This window comes from Coccinella septempunctata, chromosome 2 (assembly GCF_907165205.1).
Source record: "Coccinella septempunctata chromosome 2, icCocSept1.1, whole genome shotgun sequence".
NCBI classification, from domain to species: Eukaryota; Metazoa; Arthropoda; class Insecta; order Coleoptera; family Coccinellidae; genus Coccinella; species Coccinella septempunctata.
In genome coordinates this window covers 45959234-45974749 of record NC_058190.1, presented here as the reverse complement: position 1 = coordinate 45974749, position 15516 = coordinate 45959234, and the positions used below count along the sequence as shown (strand labels likewise).

Genomic DNA, 15516 nt, shown 5'->3' with positions numbered 1-15516 from the left:
AAACAACCAATGTCTTGCATTGTTTTATTCACAGAAAACATCTTCGAATCAAAACCAAAAATATCACTGTGTTCAATTTTAAATGAGAGCTCGATTTTGTCCTCCAGTCGGACGGTTAAACTGTGCTGCAGCGCCATAAGCCAAACCTACCAGACTTCCAAACAACTCCGTGAAGAAGACGCCGATGTCACCAGGAGAAAATCTTAATATTCCCACATCTTGTAACCTATCGTTTTTCTTTTTAGTGTCGGTAATCTTTTGGATCTCCTTGCGTTTTTCAATTATACCGTTTTCGTCGAAAAGTATTATTTCGTTTGGATGTACCGAAATTTCCTCGGTGATGTTTGAAGGTAGTACCACGTCGATTACGCTGTGAATTCCAGTTATGTTCACGCTGGTGTTGTTTTTCCCATAATCTTGTTCGAATTCTCTGTCGAACTCTTCCTTCTCCCTGTCAAAGTCTTCGTCTGTAGTGGTAGTGGGTTTGCTGCCAGAATTAGCGAACATGTTGATGTATAGAAATTTCCTCAATATCTTGCTCACTTTCTTTTGGATGAGGCTAGGCACAAATCCGTTGTTGGTCTGGGGATCTTCGTTGAAAGTGAATCCGTTCACGTTCTCCTCAACTAGGGGTGTTTCTGGTCTAATCACTTGTCTGTCAGATTTCCTCAAATCAGCGATATTTTCGCTGTTTTGTGGGACGGAGCTGGCACTACTGGCTGAAGTAAGTACGCTGGCCACGTTGTAGAGGAAAGGTTTGGCTTCATATTGGTTGATTACCTGTAAAAAATAAAAACCATGTTAATTGGTGAGGAGCAATTGCAAACTGAAAGCTTCCCTGCAATTTTCATAGTTTATACGATGAGGCCCTTCTTCTACTTGAGGTGCCTGCACCGGGCTGTAGTTACAGACTCACACTATGCTGACAAAAATTCCATAAGTCGACAAAGATCCTTCTCATCATAAGAATAATGGGGGTTGTGAATAACACAGAGTCATCAGTGAACCAAGTTGGTCCAAAGCAAAGAGTTGTTACTCTTTGTCCAAAGATTAACTCTTTGTTGTGACCTTCAGGCACATTGAACTCTATGGGGTTCCCATAGAGTTCAATGTTCAGGCACAACCATTGAACTAAAGTTCTTTAGTTCAATGGGCACAACTAAGATGTCTAAAACACATCTTAGGCACAACACACAACATGAACATCACAAGAAGCCTGTTTGTTGTAGACCATAGAAGTGTATCAGGAACGTTCCTGTAGGGTACGTGAAAGCAGAAGCTAGTGCTCAGGCGATATCCTCTATATGTAGAAGAGGGATGTATTTGCACCACCCTTGAAGAGGTCTCGCTTGAGACTGCTTAAAGTGAGAGACAAAAGCAATTGGGGCCTATGGTGTCGAAGACACGAAATATGGAGTATTATTGGAGGAAGATCCGTACCAAACTCAAGAGAAAGTTTTTCTTCAACCATAGCATTTTCAGAAATTTTCCTTCTGAGCACAATAAACATGATTGTAAATGCATTCACAAAGCGACAAAGCCAATAGGAAATTTCAAGTGTTTACGATTGATGATAGCAATCTCTCGCATAAAGAAGTCGTTAAAAAGTACAAAAATAGACCACTAGATCGCGATCCAAACAACAGATCGTACATCAACTTGGAAAGATATGATGAAACATCCTATTGAAATCCTTATGCGCTCACAATTTAATACGTGTCAAATCATTTTCGTTCAGGACAATCAACTTTATCGATTTTCGCAATATGAAAGATTCCCCATTAATTATGCATGCGGGATTCGTTTATGTGACCAATCCACGACAACGGCATAATAATGAGTTCACCGTATCCCGATATCATTGTCAGGGTCTACAAGAACATCTTTGAAGTATGCGAAAAAAGATTCGTTGCCAGTAAAAATTTGCATGATAACCCGTTTTAGTCTGAGAAAAATTTCGAACCAAATGAAGAAAACAGAGCATGCTCTTCCATCGAAATCTTTCAAGACCGCTTTTTCTTCTGAACTTTGCCGACTCTGCAGCAAATGAATTTGGATACGGTCAAATCGAAGAGTGCGTAAAATGAAAGCGTTAGTAAGTTGTGATATAAAATAATTTGTGGTTGAATGCAATTTAATAGCAATAAAGCAACAAAAACCTTGATGGCGTGCAGAAGGCTGCTGATAGGACTTGGAGATGTAACAATGTGGGTTGCACAATAGACCTTACTTAAGGTAGCAGTGCAATGAAACCTCCCTTAAATCTATAATCACACCTTCACCAGTCGAGATATACATAATATATTCTCAAAACCTCTACATAGTAATTTGTGTAGACTTCAGAATTTATGTTTATAAGTTTAAGGCTTATTAAGAATAAAGAAAAAAGTTTACTGAAGTGGAATCATTGAAAGTGATTCATTGAAGTTTTCAAGCTCCAAAAAGTCCTCAAAAATTAAATTTTCGTTCGCACTCTATTGCTGGACTAGTAAGGCTGGCCCTTTTGTAGAACAAATATTGGACAAGTAAATAAATGTTCGTAAAAATAGTTTTTCAGATTGGCGAAGTTTTAATCAAGCTTGTGCTCAAATTTTAAGGGTGTTATATAACTCAAATTCAAAGGATTTTATTCAGAAATACATTTATACTTTATCAGATTTTATTTCTTTTACTTTTTGGTGGAATATATGAGAAAAATTACCACTCGAAATAGTTTGGTAATATCTTAAACCACAGCTTCATGAAGTAGATACTTATTAATTTTTTTAATGAATCAGTTTTACTCTGGAATAATGGGTATGATTGGTTTTATGTGATCTAAAATAGGTCAAAGGCAGGCAAATGTAATTTCGCTCACCAGAAACTGCAGAATAAATAACAAAGGTATCTTGAACATGATGTAAAACTCCTAAACCAATCAACCGAACTACTGGACTCCACGAACTTTGAAAACTAGTTCGATGATGATCCCAAACCAATAAAAGCTAATCATTATTCTGTTTTGGACATATCAATGAAAGGGAGGACGATCTACCCCACTTTTTGGTGTTTCAACATATTTTGCCGTTTTATCGTAGGAATTGTTATTGCGGACGCGTTTTGCCTTGTAGATTATTTTATTATGTTAAACGCGCCAATCTTTTGGTTCATTGGGTGGACGATGATGGTCCCGCATATTAATTAGAAAGATTAAAACATCATCAGTGTAAAATATTTAAAACGGTTATTTCCATTAAATGAAATTCATTAGGATATCTGTATGATATATACATATACATAGGTATATATAAGTTAAAACTAGTTTTTATGTAGAAATATTACACATTTTAGGTCATGCGAGCTGTATAACTTTAAGAGTCCAGGCATTTTCTTGGAAATCGGCAAATTTCAGTTTTGTCTTTCTAATAAAATTTATAATCTCTGCACTTTTTTAGGATGTGGACGGAGAAAAAATAGAAGATTATTCCAATTTTAAAACGTACAATTTTTTCAAAAAGAATAGTTTTGTTAAATATTTGTCTTGTCTGTTATATGGATCAGGGGTGAGTAGGTTGCGCTAGATCTTCAATAAAAATAGTCTAGGAAGATGATGTTGATTATAAAAGAAATGAATGTAGAAAGAATGACTGGAAAAACTGTTTCATTCATTGGAATGGTTTTGTTTGATTTCATATTTGATTATTCTTTACAGAGTTTGGTTGAGCATTCGCCATCAGCTGTCATCAAGAATTCTCTCATTTTTTAATCGGAGAAGATACACATTCAGTAGTATTTCATTCGGAAACAATCTGATAAATATTCTTCTAATATGATATGACGTCACTCCCCCTTCCGAAAAGACTGCACCGAATAATTTTTCAATCGCACAAGAACGCCTGCACCATAACAGCAAAGATTATAGAGTATATAATCTATATCTATAATCTTTGCATAACAGGTGCTGAAATATATTCTGTGGTTCGCTGGGACAACTTTATTTGACAGCTCCGATTTTGACATCGACATTGTTTCACGGAAATCTCGGATGGGCGCATGCTTTTCAATGACGATTAATGACGTCAAGGAGCGACTGGTTACATAAAAATAGTTGTGCCATTTATTGCTGATCGTTGGGCGAAGTGAGGGTATCGCCATTTTTATTTTTCCCCCTTTCATTTTCCTGGACACATGATACGATTTTCCCTTTGACGGTTTTCTTCCAAGTGGTGCCGGATGTATAGGCGTTCCTAATAGCGGTCGAACGAATTCGAGGTGTTTGCATCAGAGAAATCCCAGCAAAAATGAAATCTTCGGTGTTGTGTTGTATTTTCAGTTCTATATTTCTCGTCGACTTTGTTTATTCTGCAGGTAAGTGAGATTGGAAAATATTTTGTGTTAGTGTTTCCCATCAGACTATTAATAGGTCCACTAATTATTATCTACGGGCTTGCTCATTTCTTATAGGTCATTTGATAATCCAAGGTTTATTTCGAAGAATCCGAGTAATAATCCGTTTCGCCGCTGGTAAATCGTAGATTAGTCATAGCTGAAGTAATTTATTCCAAAATTAAGAGAATCTATTCTTTGGACAATAGTTGACGCATAGTATCATGTCATGAGTGTCCCCTTTCTTGTTTCTTTTCATATTATTTTCGATAACTTCTCATATGATTACGTTCGACTCCTTTTTATCTCCATATTTTGAGATTGAATTGTTAATAATCGAAGTCTCAATATTGATTTTTGAATAACTCTTGTATTTGTGAGAATCTTGATATATTGAAGTACAAACTACTATCATACAGAATAAACTTCATTATCTCATTGATTCCCATCGATATTTCATTTTGTGTTTGATACATTTGATTATCATTCTCAGTAACAATTCATACCAGTCTTGAGTATTTTATTCCAGTATGTACCAGTTAATATTATCAAGGTATAGGTGTAAATTGAATCGCTAGGGATAATCGATTTTCTATCTTCCTATTCAAGGATATATATCCATTACTTATGGGTTAGCTTCTGAACAAATATTTAGATAGATTTGTCATCCAAATTTATAAATGCATGAAACAGGAGCAATAATTTTGATATAACTAGAGTTTTCTCATTTTGAGTATGAACATCTATGCGAGTCCTTTAAGAATAAGTTCTAGGTCCCAAGTTCAAATATTTTGATCCATAAATACTCGCTTATCATTGTCTGGTGTGTTATTAATATATTGGACGTTGAAAATAAACTTCTTCATAAAAAATTTGGAGAATCTCGTCTAGTTTTTCACCGAAATATTAATCTGTTTCACTCCTAACCTCAGTTTTCTTATTGTGTTTGTCCATTTACAGTTTTTTTGTAATATGGTTTTGGTATTATAAAGGAAAATGATGCTGGAAATTCATCATCTTCCTTGTACTAGTTCCGAAAAAATACGCTTCCTGTGAGTGATGCTCAATATAAACTGAACACATTCGTTTATTTTGACATTGGGTTTATACGTTATCATAGTACCTGGGGAGAGGTATGGTCTATTTGTTTTATTAAGATCCGAATATTTTCAAAGAATTTATCGAGAGTTACGAATATCTCGTAAGACCAAAAATAACACCCATTTATCGGTTTATTCTCCATTCTTTCATTCAAGGATATCTTTTTTCATTCCAAAAATTAAATTCCGCCTTAGAATGGTATTATTTTGAGAAAAGTTTGCTTACACATCCCATACATATTTCACATATATTATTATTGCACAAAATTGTGCAAATTTTCATTCGACAAAAAATTTTGGGCTCGTCCGGGATTTGAACCCGGGACCTCCCGCACCCTAAGCGGAAATCATACCCCTAGACCAACGAGCCAGTTGATAGTTAAGCAAATTTTTTACGATTAATTTGATCAAGCATCACAAAACTGGCCTTATTTTCGAAAAAGAAGCATATTTCTCTCCGCCCAGTATGTCCACTAATTACAACGTTCACTGCGACCAAGTCCCAAGTGGGAAAACCGCGCTATTTTCAGGCTAATTCCATTAAGTTTGAATTAATCACAATAGATCGCATAAACATTTTAATGAGTCATAACGAATGGTCTGTCCGAGGAAGTATTCGAGTTTGATGGCTTTTGTAATGGTTCTCACACTATACATTGTTTATTCCTAGTTATTGGAATTTTACTGCCATTCGATAATATTTTTTCAATTGTAAGAGTAAAAAGTTAACACTAGAGTTCGTTCATTCTCGATTGAAATATAAACTGCTCACCGATATCTGAGAATATTTGATGATTGATATAAATAATGTTTCTGATGGATCAACAACTTCCTTGGAACGAAGTCTTTCTGGGAAGTTTGGAAGAAACAACAGAAATGTGAATCGCCCAACGATTTCTGCTTTTTTTAAATGGTCTGCACTTCTCATTTTCACCTCTTCGTCAATAGTTTATCCCTTAAATCCAATCCAGGTAGGCGTTTTCTGCTAAAAATGGGTTTAATTCAATCAACGCACATTTCATTTTTCCTATGGAATTTTCCGAAAATTGAATGGAACGAAACAGCAGCTACAATGATTTCCATCCGCTCAATTTCATCGATTTGTCTAGTAGAAATTAATGTCAAGGACCTTGGCTTGACGGATTTCCTGCAACGCCCTGGGAAGTAATTAAAACATTACCAGTATCATATTGAGAATAATACGAAAATTTTCCTCGTTTCAATTATGTATATCTACATTTTATTCATTTCAATAGTGTCCTACCAAACATCCCACGTTGTTATGATATCGTGAAGAAAATAAGTTAACACCTACGATAACAAGTTCGGATTAAAGTTATTTCTTAGTATCATCATGTTTATACCTACCTACAGGGTAATTTACAATAAGACCCTAATCAGTCATCAAATTAGTTGTGTTTCTTCCTAAAGAAAGATGAATTACTTCAACAAATATCTGATTCAAAATTGTCATACTTATCAGCAATTTGTGGGCAATTCATATTTATTGTGTGCGTTATACTTCACGTAATATTGGATCGATAAGATGGAAAGAGCTCGATTGTGACTTAATGATAAGTATATTTACCTTCCTCTCTATTCGGAATTTATGGTTTGGTCTAATCAAGCCTCAAGATAATGGCTCTTTGTTTTCTCGTGGCTATGAAAATATTGTGAGGAAAACTGGCGCCGCGTTTCTCGAATATAATGTGAAACGCAATCGTCCTTCGACATCCCCAAGCCGTTCCCTGTTTCCGGCTTTCCTCGTTTTTTAGCCTACGTACCAAACAATTTACCCTTGAGATAGGATTTCAGGGGAAAACACGGCCCTGCAGCAGATGCCGGATTCTATGACATCCTATAAAAATTTTCTCCGCGATGGAAGAATCAATGAATCACGTTATAATCATAGACGAATTTTTCTATGGTTATAATCTAGCGGTTTTTAGTCGCATATATACAGGAACAAGAAATGTACATTTTCGCAAAAATTTATGTGATATTTTTCACTAATTTTGAAATATACTTTGTTCAAATTATTTTTGTATATACACTGAGCATTTGTTACATTATTTCAAATATTTGGCCATTAAACAGAAACATGACCTTATCCTAACTTTTGAAATGCAGATTAATATAGAAAGAACACACAGTCTTTCGAACTCAATCCATATGCCGTTCATATGAGAACGTATATACTTGCATCAAAACAATGCAAACAAATAGCTCTTTGTACACAATTCGAGAGATGATTTTCCATTCCTGCGATGTTTATGAATCCGTACTGACGAAATAATAATCTCCTGATTATTGGCTTTGATGTTGAACCTTCAGAAATCATTTAGCTTCACAAAAGGCCTTTGAAAACGTACCCCCACTTCTGTTATATTTGCTATTTCCTCGGGTATAAAGTATTATAATAACATCAACGACAATTTGAAAATTATTGTACCACTTAAAAAGCTTGGATACAAATGAATATTAAAGAATAAATAATTCACCATTATAGCTATACTTGCATAGTTAACTCGTTTTCTTACTTAAACCGATGGAATATGTTTACAAATTTGGTGAGGCGTTTTCAGACAATTTTTAAAATTTTTGTATTTCTTTGCAGTGCATTTATCTGCAGTGTACCAGGATGGTCTCCCAATAGTTACGTTTTCTGTAGGTAAACAAATCGTTATTTCTTGTAATGCTACATCCGATGAGAAGAATGCAAAAATTGATGTAGAATGGTAAGTCTCTTAAATTTATCTAGCGTTTCGAATTTATCATGATGCATTCAATATTGTAATCAGAGACGAAGTGTCTGTTTTAATTATATTGGCCTATCCATTTAAATGATAAATATGTTTATCTCATTTACTCAAAGTATTTCCGTTTGATGTTACTAAGTGGTAAATAAGTACATATACATATTTGAACTTGAACACTTAGTTTGATGGCCTGAAATTAAAAAAGAAGGAAAACCTCGCATGCAATAGTTTTAACCATTTCATCCCTGTAATAAAACAGGGTTGATAAAAAAACCATCAATTACTAAATCATCCTCAGAAACAAAAGGTCTATCAATTTCTGATACAAAATGTGGGGTTGTCATTTAAAAAACTGAACTACAATTCTATCCTCGTGGAGGATTGCAAACTCCTCAATTATAAATGAAATGTTGAGAATTTAAAATAAAAATTGACCTGCTTGAGCATTTTTTTTTACAAAATAGCGAATACTGAAGATGTGTTACATTTTACACGCTTTTTATAGTTTCTTTTATATTTTTCTCGAAAACTTCATTCATCCATCATGGTCACTGAATCCGTAAAATTGAATTCCAGGAAACAAAATGACGTACTTATTGAAGATGTCGATTCACTCAAAGACCGATACAGGACATCGAAGAGGGGAACTATATACAAACTGGAAATCAGGGATGCCAGGGAGGAGGATATAGCTAAATACACTTGCGCTTTGGAAGATGACAAAAATTCGCAAGGGGTTGATATTGAAGTTTTCAGTGAGTTTTAATTTTCCACACGAATATTTTTATAGGTAATCTGCTTGAATGTCAACGCCCATTTTAAACTTCTATATTTTTCAGCCAAGCCTTCAGTCAAGGTGCAAAGAAGCATCAACACAGTAGAACTTGAAGTACTGAAAATTAAGTGTATAGTATCGGGAAAACCACCTTCTGAAATCTCTTGGTTCTATTGTGAGTGACCACTGAACATTTCATTATAATAAGTGCAAACAATTTTTTTACTATTATAGCCAATGAAACCATGAATGAAACCAATGTGAATGACATCGGAGATGATAGAATTACATTCGAGAAAGATACTGAAAAAAATATTGATAATGCTGTGCTGGTCAAAAGCGACATTCAGATGTGGGACAGAGGAGTTTATACATGTGTCGGTCAGCCACCATATGGATATAAAACTGTCAATGACACCTGTATGGTTAGGGTTAAAGGTGATTATATTTTTCTCTTTTCCTTCTTAATGACCAATCGGGCATTGAACCATCAAAATTGCAAGTGGGTTGTTGGATCAACCTAATCGCAGTAGAAAACTTTGAAGATTTGATTTTGAAATATTTGAATGGAAGAGATCAGAAATGCTTGCCACCCTAAATACTCTAAAAGACTTTAACAATAAAAACATTCTTTTTATGCCTTAATCAATTAACAATTCTTAGAATTGAGCCTGCTATTGAATCCAAGTGTTGATTTTCATAGTGTTTTCAAGGAAAGTTCAGACCTTATTTCAGAGTTGTTATTTTGATCTTATGGTTTCATCACAGAACATCTCAACTGCTAACGTGTTCTATGGTAGTATCAAAGCTTTATATATCTTCTATGTGCTGTTACCTCGAAAAAGACGATAAAATCCGTTGGAATCGAATAAAACCTTGAAATATGCTAAAATGACAAGTCATTGGTCATTTTCAATCGTGAATGCCCAGTCGGATGTTACGCTCATGTCTCTAGCTATCTTCACCTCCTTTCATAAAATGTGAAGTTAGCCGGACTCCGCAAATTCTATGGTTTCTTCTGATGAAATTTCCATAAACATAGAAATTTCCTAATATGAAGAAACTTCCCGTTTTGTAGATTTGTTACCCTGCTCCTTTGAGAAATAATTTTGTAATCATTCCCCTTTTCAGACAAATATGCTGCTTTATGGCCTTTCCTGGGTATCTGTGCCGAAGTGTTTGTATTATGTGCCATTATTTTGATATACGAGAAAAAGCGAAACAAGACAGAACTCGAAGAAAGCGACACAGATCAGAGCCCAGATCAGTGAGTAGACCGACAATTTTTTTATGGTACTCGTCGTTTATCATTTATAATTGTATAATAAAGTTGTTTATCTTGAAATGGATAAAAATGTGTGATTCTTCATTTTCAGAAAAAATACTCCAGATCACAATAAAGATTCCAACTTGAGACATAGGCAGTGAATTCTGCCCCAAATTAGTAATAATTTGGCAATCGAAAAAACCATCAATAAATCCAATATTTCGTCATTTATTTTAATTTATTTATGTTTAGAGACAATTCCGGATTGGTTTTTTGCAAGCCAATTGCATATACTGTACAAAGAAGTTATTACCCGTTAAAGATCTTCCTAAGCTCTAAACCACAGTTTAGCCTTACGAGTTGCAGCTTTTTGATAATACTAGTTTAGTTCTTAGTCAGTACTTATTTTTTTTTTCAATTGTTTATTGGCACAATATACTACCTGCAACTTGTGAGACCGATAAACTTGAATTGTTAGCATACTCTTGTATATAGGTAAAGTAAGGCAATGTACACAAAACCGCCCCACTTGTTTATAAAAATTAACTTCATATATATGATTATGCACATTTGGACTGTTGTTTATTTTTTATGTTTTATAATATATGAGCTTAAACGTTGCATTCAATACTTTAAAAACTATCTACTTAGGAATATTAAAAATTAACTCCTTTTCTGACTGTTGTCATTCATCTTATACTCCAGATAAGTCACCTCACTTGTTGCGACATTAGTAATGCTTCATACACATTGTACATTCTAGAATTAGAGAGATAATTGAGTTTTTCTGAATCAACAGGGCTAAAATAACGTATGCTGATTATTCATTGATGCAAAACTGCCAAACTTTCACCGATTATTCTGTTTTGTTCTGCATAGGACATTTTCGGGAAACAAAAAATCTTATCATTTTGTTTAATCGAATCAAGCCAGCCGGAAGGGAAAATTATCACACGTGATATGAAGAAATTCTTTCGTTAATGCCACCTCGCAATTAAACATTCAAACGCCTTAATTGTTGAGAATAGTGTCTGCGTCAACCCCATAGTATTATTTATCAGTATTTCAAAAACTAAAAGACTTCATTCATTTCGTTTCATGTACCAAATAAATCTATTTTTAGGTTAAATTGTTAGTGTTGAATATTCTGTTATTTCAAATGAAGTTTAATATTGAAATTTATATCTGTTGAAAAGTGAGTTGTACTGTTACAAATAAATTGACTTTATGTTGAGATGAACTGATATAAATTCTAGTCAACTGGTTCCCCCAACTTTGTGATTGAATTAATAACCGACTGTAATAATTTTCCTTGGTCAAATTCCTTGTTGTGATAAACAATATTGATAAGATTTGCTTGATTCGCCTGATAACATTAAGATCGTTGTGTTATTTCCTTGTTTTCATTTGGAAGTTAGAAGAATTAACTTTAACATAGTTTTCTCAAAGAAATGACACGAAATTTTAAACTGGATGTGGTAGTTTTTAGATACCCCCTCATAATATACTATTAATTCATTGATAAATAATTCATTCCTTCCCAGTAAATAATCTTGAGCATCACAGATCACATTCCTTCGCAAATCATTAGGAACAAATCAGTGACATTAGTTAGCCCATATTGATAAAATATAAAAATAATGCCCTTTAAGCAAACATATTAGCGTTATCTTAGGGCGCGTTCTGATGAAATAAAATTGTAAGATGGTTATTGGCTGATGAGTTTTAAATTGACTTCGAATTTTTCCAAATAACAATTTTTTCATGAAATAGATTTATATCGGTTCTCTTCTTGATAAATTAAATATTAAACAGTGCCTTCAGTATCAATGAAGCATTATTATATAATCTGAATTTCTCTATGTATTGGTATAACTTCATCTTACAGTTTTTCGAAAGTCATTCAGTCGAATGTCGATAAACTTCCTGATTAATAATCGTTGAACGTGTCCTATCTAAAAAAAATTTAACAAATTTGTTTTTCTTTCAGTTCGTGAAAATGTTATTTGAATTTCCATTGTAGAAAGTTCTCTTGACCTTGTACTTATTAATGAAGTTGGTGCTTGCACGGAAAACATGTTGTTGATGAATTGTTTATTGAATTTTGTGACGCAATGTAAAATAATTGTACTGTGATGAATATTGCGGAATTAAAGTAATATCTATGGATTTATTTGCGCAGCAAGTTGTTGCATCCAAGATTCATCTCAAAGAGATTATTTACCATGTTTTGAATAAATCTTCAACTAGTTAAAAAGTTGTTTATTTCATTAGTACCTCTCTTTCCATTGCTTCCATCCTCATTTTCTATAAATGTGTGTTCATATAACATCTCACCTTCTGACCTTTCTATATTGCCATCAATTTTGATAGACCATTGAATAATAGCTCATGAATCACGAGTGATAAATGAATGTTTGATGAACAATTGCAAGTGATATATCATAATGCTCAAGTAAACTGTTGAACAACCTTTCAAGCATCGATCACAGATGAAAAAATTTCCTTCTTTATGATATATTTAAATAAAAACAATATTTAACAATATATAACTAATAAATTTACATTTTGTACAACAAAGAATATCTAAATTACTGGAATAGTAAGTGTAATATATATTTCGAGCTAATTATCTAATAAATTAATATGGAATTATATTTGGCATATAGCATTACGTCACAAAAAAGCTTGACTAGAGATACTTGATTGAAAACAGTAGTTTGTTTCCTAGTGGGAACAAGCCATTTTAGGATAAGAAGTATAATTATATGGCATCAAAACCTTTGCTAACAGTTGTGAACAGCTAACAATTATTCAATATAACAAAGATTATTTATGAACTACAATTTTCAACATCAAATTTTATCAAGCAAGATTTGATCAAAACAAAAATATTAAATCTTTCGACTACAATGGTTTTTCTAATGTTTCTTAACCTCTTGAATTACATTTTCTACAATTAACTATTTTGGTATTGTTATTTCACATGGAGTCTTATTTGAACAATTAGTCTGTTTACGCCCAAACCTGGAAATACAAAACAAACAGTAAAAAATTAAAACAAGCCCTGAGAAATTTAATCAAAATTCTTCAGAATTTTCCTTATTGCTTATTATCAAGCTTTGAATTGACAGCTTTCAGTACATAATTATTTTTTTTCAGACAAAATTTGTAGGTTCATTCATGACATACAAAATAAAGTGAAGTTTTACTCACTCTAAGAGTGTAATCCCATGATCCTGTAGACAAGGCTGTACCATCTGGCGATACTTGTAAACAAGATACACGATTTTCATGGCCGTACAGAAGGCAAACCCTCACACATTTCAGAGTATCCCACACGTTAACTGTGTAATCGTTATAACCAGCAAATAATAAACGACCTATAAAGAAGAGAAAATTTAATATAACTGATTGATTTTTTCTTAAATCAGTGTACAGCATTACAAGAGAATATTTCATGGAGAAAGGAACATTAGTTTTAAGAAGCTACTAAGAAAAACACAAAGAGATTTACCTGATACTGAGAAATCAACAGAGTTCACACCAAAAATAATACTCTCTTTGTTGTATATAGCAATTTCCTTATCTGCTCTCAAATCAAACAACCGACACTAAAAAAATTTCCATTGTAAAATTTATTTAAAGGAACTCAATTGTTGAGTATAAATATAAACATGTAATCAAAAATAAAAACTTACTGTAGCATCATCACTTCCTGTAGCTACAGCATCCCCACTTGGATGAAATTTAACACTATTAACATCAGACTCATGTCCTTCAAAGGATTGAACACACTGGCCGGACCTCATGTCCCATATTAAAACCATCTTGTCGCAGCTCTGAAAAATATCTGTATAGCTGGTGATTTGAAATTTTTTTAGTCAAATCTCAATAATGTATTCACCCCAGAAACAAATGTATTTCCAGTTTCAGAAGGTGCCAAGTCAATAGACATAACATCTGCTGAATGTCCATGAAAACTTTGTAATAACTGGCCAGATTCCACATCCCAAAGAGCACATGTTGAATCTCCACTTCCCGTGAGAATCTAACAAAAATTACAAATAGAAAATTACAATTTTGTTCTCACACACTATTAATGATTACCTGTTGATCGGAATTGGGAAATATGCAGCAACTCATATAACTCGTATGAGTACCTACATTTTTTCTTTTGAGATTGACATCCTCATCTAAACTGAGGGGGTAAACAGTTACTTTGTTGTCAAGTCCACTGAAATCATACTAATATTAAATAGTGTTCCTGGTACAACACCTTAGAAGTACCCGCATGCTACCAAATTTCCAGATGGGGCATATGCACAGGCCATCACCCATGTAGTAGGCATAGTGATTGCGTGTTCTTTGTTAGTTGTAAAAGCATCCCATATAATCATCTTACCATCCTGGTGAAATGGAACGAATGAAACATGGAAACCAAGTTATCATATCGATAGGGTAGGAAAAAGAAAAATACCTGAGATGAAGAAACAATGTGCCTTTTATCTGGAGACCAGTCTGAACACAATACTTTAGCTTGATGCCCTTTAAGAGTCCTTCTGGGCTTAATATTCATATAATTTATGATATCCAGCCGTTCAGCAACTGTGGCCACTAAAAATTGAAACTATATAATCAATTGCTTAGTCCACTGTAGTCGTGAACTTACGAGTAATATCATTCAATTTTTGCCTCTCATCTTCTAATTTTTTTTTCAATACTTCCGCTTCCTTCGTTAGTGACTCTATCGTTTCTACTGGAGGTTTCGTCTCTACCTCACACATGATTGATGATTACTTCAGGCAATATATTGCATGAAAATATTACTTGTAAAATGGAACCCACAGTACTAAGATTATTGATCAGTACTCAAAAGGATTGCATGATGAAAATTGTTATAATCTCAACTTTTTGAAGGCTTATAATTTGCTATATCTATATGTAAATTTATGTGAAGATTGCATATATTATACACCCATTTTCTGATTATCCAAAATAATGATTTCAAATTTGAAGGTCAATCAAAAAACGACAAATTTGGTAGAATAATGACATTGACAGCCATCAGAAAGAAAGTTTTCTCTGACAGCCACAGATTACAGAGATCTGTAATAAAGCAAAGTGGATAAGAGGAAACTTCCTCTTTGAATAAAGGTTCCAGCTGACAAGTGCAATATACTCGTTTATTTTGGAAATGAAAAATGAATTAATCCACTTGATGGATAAATTCCTGAATATGAATAATAT

At 33.6% G+C, this 15516-nt stretch overlaps 3 protein-coding genes and 1 non-coding gene across 6 annotated transcripts; 1 reads left to right on the top strand and 3 right to left on the bottom strand.

Annotated features, from left to right (window-relative positions):
• Nucleotides 1-19: 19 nt before the first annotated feature.
• On the bottom strand, nt 20-3063 carry LOC123307877. 2 transcript variants are annotated; one of them, XM_044890350.1, is made up of 2 exons: nt 2858-3063; nt 20-780 (listed from the first exon to the last, which is right to left on the bottom strand). In XM_044890350.1, exons 1-2 carry the CDS (start codon nt 2894-2896, stop codon nt 79-81), a joined length of 741 nt encoding a protein of 246 aa, XP_044746285.1. In that variant the 5' UTR covers nt 2897-3063; the 3' UTR covers nt 20-78. The 2 variants fall into 2 exon arrangements, with proteins under 2 accessions (XP_044746285.1, XP_044746284.1); XM_044890349.1 differs by lacking the exon at nt 2858-3063 and adding an exon at nt 917-1031.
• Nucleotides 3064-4028: 965 nt separating this feature from the next.
• On the top strand, nt 4029-12523 carry LOC123306771 (neuroplastin). 2 transcript variants are annotated; one of them, XM_044888909.1, is made up of 7 exons: nt 4029-4347; nt 8083-8203; nt 8801-8979; nt 9064-9174; nt 9234-9437; nt 10131-10292; nt 10376-12523. In XM_044888909.1, exons 1-6 carry the CDS (start codon nt 4281-4283, stop codon nt 10268-10270), a joined length of 822 nt encoding a protein of 273 aa, XP_044744844.1. In that variant the 5' UTR covers nt 4029-4280; the 3' UTR covers nt 10271-10292; nt 10376-12523. The 2 variants fall into 2 exon arrangements, with proteins under 2 accessions (XP_044744844.1, XP_044744843.1); XM_044888908.1 differs by having other exon boundaries at nt 4032-4347; nt 10131-10266.
• On the bottom strand, nt 5764-5835 carry Trnap-agg. The gene has a single exon. It is a non-coding gene; the product is annotated as a tRNA-Pro (tRNA).
• A 244-nt stretch (nt 12524-12767) lies between the features above and the next one.
• Nucleotides 12768-15317, bottom strand: LOC123306823 (guanine nucleotide-binding protein subunit beta-5). Its single transcript, XM_044888979.1, has 9 exons — nt 14939-15317; nt 14747-14883; nt 14557-14675; nt 14377-14503; nt 14174-14317; nt 13968-14108; nt 13784-13880; nt 13483-13649; nt 12768-13293 (listed from the first exon to the last, which is right to left on the bottom strand). The coding sequence occupies exons 1-9, from the start codon at nt 15051-15053 to the stop codon at nt 13282-13284; spliced, it is 1059 nt and encodes a 352-aa protein (XP_044744914.1). The 5' UTR covers nt 15054-15317; the 3' UTR covers nt 12768-13281.
• Nucleotides 15318-15516: the final 199 nt, after the last annotated feature.

Coding starts and splice junctions, on each gene's coding strand:
- LOC123306823 (XM_044888979.1), bottom strand. CDS start 15,053: ATGTGTGAGGTAGAGACGAAACCTCCAGTAGAAACGATAGAGTCACTA. Junction 14,504..14,556: donor GGAAATTTGGTAGCATGCGG/GTACTTCTAAGG, acceptor GTATGATTTCAG/TGGACTTGACAACAAAGTAA. Junction 14,109..14,173: donor GAAATACATTTGTTTCTGGG/GTGAATACATTA, acceptor GATATTTTTCAG/AGCTGCGACAAGATGGTTTT.
- LOC123306771 (XM_044888908.1), top strand. CDS start 4,281: ATGAAATCTTCGGTGTTGTGTTGTATTTTCAGTTCTATATTTCTCGTC. Junction 8,204..8,800: donor GCAAAAATTGATGTAGAATG/GTAAGTCTCTTA, acceptor ATTGAATTCCAG/GAAACAAAATGACGTACTTA. Junction 10,267..10,375: donor ACAGATCAGAGCCCAGATCA/GTGAGTAGACCG, acceptor CTTCATTTTCAG/AAAAAATACTCCAGATCACA.
- LOC123307877 (XM_044890349.1), bottom strand. CDS start 964: ATGATGAGAAGGATCTTTGTCGACTTATGGAATTTTTGTCAGCATAGT. Junction 781..916: donor GGAATTTTTGTCAGCATAGT/GTGAGTCTGTAA, acceptor TATTTTTTACAG/GTAATCAACCAATATGAAGC.